Source organism: Neophocaena asiaeorientalis, unplaced genomic scaffold (genome assembly GCF_003031525.2).
Source record: "Neophocaena asiaeorientalis asiaeorientalis breed wild unplaced genomic scaffold, Neophocaena_asiaeorientalis_V1.1 scaffold363, whole genome shotgun sequence".
Taxonomy (NCBI): domain Eukaryota; kingdom Metazoa; phylum Chordata; class Mammalia; order Artiodactyla; family Phocoenidae; genus Neophocaena; species Neophocaena asiaeorientalis.
This window is the reverse complement of record NW_020172006.1, coordinates 593,393-596,199: the sequence shown is the minus strand read 5'-3', so window position 1 is coordinate 596,199 and position 2,807 is coordinate 593,393. Positions and strand designations below refer to the sequence as shown.

The window sequence follows — 2,807 nt, the reverse complement described above, 5'->3', positions numbered from 1 at the left end:
AAAAAAAAAAAAAACACTGAATGGAGGATCAATATTTCGACCCTATCGGTAAAGAATGAGCTGCAAAATGATTAGAATTACGGAGATACCAATATTGACTTCACAGAGGCATAATGGTTTAAAATGTATCTTGGCAAAGAACTTAGAGCCTCAAGTCATAGAAGCTCCGGATATGCCAAGTGTTTTGTGGGAATAACAAACCTGCATAGACCAAAAAGGTGATGAGTGCTGACAGCAGGTGGATACGAAGCTTGGTTCGGACCTCCTGGAAGTGCAGCAAAGCGCTGTGGAAGATAAAGGAGGAGACGGCCTCTATGATGACCGCTTTGGGCAAGTCCACTTGGATGGGATTCCTGCAAGCGAAGCTCCTCTCGCTGATGTGATACTTGGTCAGTCCCAGGCTCCACAGGGCGCCCATGCAGTATCTGCTGCACAGGGCACCAATCAGCTGAGCTAACAGCCTCATCGCACCCGTCTCAGCGGACATTCCCCCCAGCATCATCTGCATCATCACGCCGCACGGGTTGCTTGAGGTGCCCACCAGAGTCAGGCCATGCACCAACGAGAAGAAGTAGGTTAGCGTCAGCGGCCAGGTGGGGTGCAGGGGTTCCTGCTCGCTCAGCAGTTGCAGCTCATGGGTGCAGAAGCAGAGCTGGAACGTGGCCAGAAACTCCAAGACGAAGGCGTGGGCAGTGGGCCTGTTCAGCTGCTGCCGGGTGACCACGCGGGCCAGCCCCATGAACAGCACGATCGACAGCATCAGCCCCAGCGAGATACAGGTGTCCTGCATCTCGGGCCAGAGCCCCCGCAGCGCCGTCATGGCTCTCTCAACACCAGACTGGGACGCCTGCTCTGGCTCGGCAGGAGGCGGTCTATGGGCCGGAGTCCTAAGTCCTCAGCCCCGCCCCCTCACGCCCCTCGGGGCGGGCCGACTCTAGGCTTACTGGAGGCACCGGGGGCGCTACGCGAAAGGCTCCTCCCCTCCCCGGCTCTGAGCTAGGGTGTTGTTACCAGAGCCGGGGAGGAGGGGCGACGAGGACAGCTCTGCGAGGGCACTGGCTGAGGGGCCAAAGGTCAGCAGGAGCCGGACAAGCACACGCCCTCGCCGCTTCCCTCTGGGACTGGAAGCAGGCGCGGGTGGGGCAGGGAGTGGAGGGAAGGCGCGCGTCCGGAGGCCATTGCGCATGCGCGCGGCGGCCCGCGCGCCTTTGCGAGAGGCTAGGCTTGGGGCCGCCGGACCCCTGGCGACGCCGGGCGCGCTTCTCCCAGTGCTAAGCGGGAGGGCGCGCGCCCCTTGCGCTTGGACAGGTGCTTTGACGTTGGAACCTTGAGGGGTTTTCCTTCCCCGCTCCTAAAACTGTAAAGCCGGCAAGCTGGAAAGACCGCTAAAGCTCATCTCGGCCAACCACCTCGTTTTTAATTTATGGGGCGACTGAGAAGACGGGAAGTGACGGAGGTGCAGCGCGAAGGTCGGGGGTGGGGCTGGGTGGTGGTTTGCGGGGAGTAGATTTCAGAGCGAACCAGGGCTTGACCTGTGTGAAGAAGGGCAGGCAACTGGGTCTCCTTGAGCCTTAGTTTTTTTCACCTGCCTGTGACGTTTACCTCGTAGAGTTGTGGGTCAGACGACCCACCTCATCGATTTGTTTTAAAAAAGCATGGAAGGCAAGTAGCACAGAGCCTGGCAGACAGGAAGTGTTCAAGAAGTGCTAGGCTGAAGTTGAAAGAGCACGTCTTGCCACCGCCCCCCACTCCCAACAGCTCGCCCACCTTGGGCGGCCCTTTGTGGGTGCAGCTGGGAGGGAATGTCTGAGATTCCTCAGACCTTGCACCTGTCGTGATTTTCTGCCAATGGAATGGGTGTCATGGTTTAGTTGGGGGAGAGGGGTGCAAATTCCTTAGCACTCTCCAGCCTCAGTTCTGCCTCCCCTGGGCTCTGCTGAAACACAAGTCCACATTTCTGAGGGCTGGAGAGAAGTGAGAGAAGAGCCAAAATGAGAGGAATAATTAGCCCGAGCTTCAAGTGATAGAGCGCTTGGAAGGTGTTCTTGACACCACTAGGTGGCATCTCTGGGGGGCTCCAAGGAGCTCGGATCCTTTATGTCTCGGCACGGAAAGAATTCAGCCAGAGGCGAAGTGGTAGATAAGAAGTGATTTATTAGAATAGGATGTTTGTGAGGCTTACAAGTGGGCAGGCGAGAGGATGCTGTGCCCTGAGAACTTAGTGGGCTACAGTTTTATAATCAAAGGAAAAGTGGGGAGGGGGGGAGAAAACCGCCTTCTTCCTCATTCTTCAGTAGACGTCAAGCTTCCATCATCAGCTCCTCCTGCAGGTTGGGCAGGGGAGTTTTCTTGTCCCTACATGGTCAAGCCAGGACTGTCATGGCACTATGGAAAAATTATTTCAGGTCTCAGTACAGTGAGGGTCTTTCACTTTGAAATGTCACTTTTCCATAAAGTATTGTTTTTTATGTGTGCAGAGAGTATGTCCTAGGGGTCATTAACTTACTGAGTTCACTGGGCAGGATGTGAGTCTCATGCCACCATTGTTTTATTGTTTTGGGTCATGTCTCCTGCTTCGGTTGCTATGCAAGCCTGCTTGGTTTCGTGGTTAAGCAGACCTGCTTTCTTGAGTGATCATTAACTTATAGAGGTCTCCCATATTTTTTCTTTACTTACAGTCCCCTTAGTGGGATTAACTATTTAATTACCTACTTTGTCCCTTTACTCCGTCCCTGTCATTCTTGCTAATTCTCCTCAGCTTTCCTTCCCAGTCTCAATTTGTCCTCTAATAACTAATGAAAGAGCGT

At 54.4% G+C, this 2,807-nt stretch overlaps 1 protein-coding gene and 1 long non-coding RNA gene across 3 annotated transcripts in view; one reads left to right on the top strand and one right to left on the bottom strand.

The window, feature by feature from the left end:
- AQP11 (aquaporin 11) overlaps window positions 1-1,128 on the bottom strand; it is a 12,234-nt gene extending 11,106 nt beyond the window's left edge. The window contains exon 1 of the mRNA XM_024749310.1: window positions 202-1,128. Coding sequence (XP_024605078.1) covers window positions 202-820 — 619 coding nt within the window. The 5' untranslated portion in view covers window positions 821-1,128. The remainder of the gene's footprint in view (window positions 1-201) is intronic.
- Window positions 1,002-2,807, top strand: part of LOC112402437 (uncharacterized) — a 91,020-nt gene continuing 89,214 nt past the window's right edge. The window contains exon 1 of one of the 2 annotated variants that reach the window (XR_003003705.1): window positions 1,002-1,073. This is a non-coding gene — a long non-coding RNA (uncharacterized LOC112402437). Of the gene's footprint in view, window positions 1,074-1,176; window positions 1,470-2,807 lie in introns of those variants that run through there. The other variant, XR_003003703.1, reaches the window with a different exon arrangement.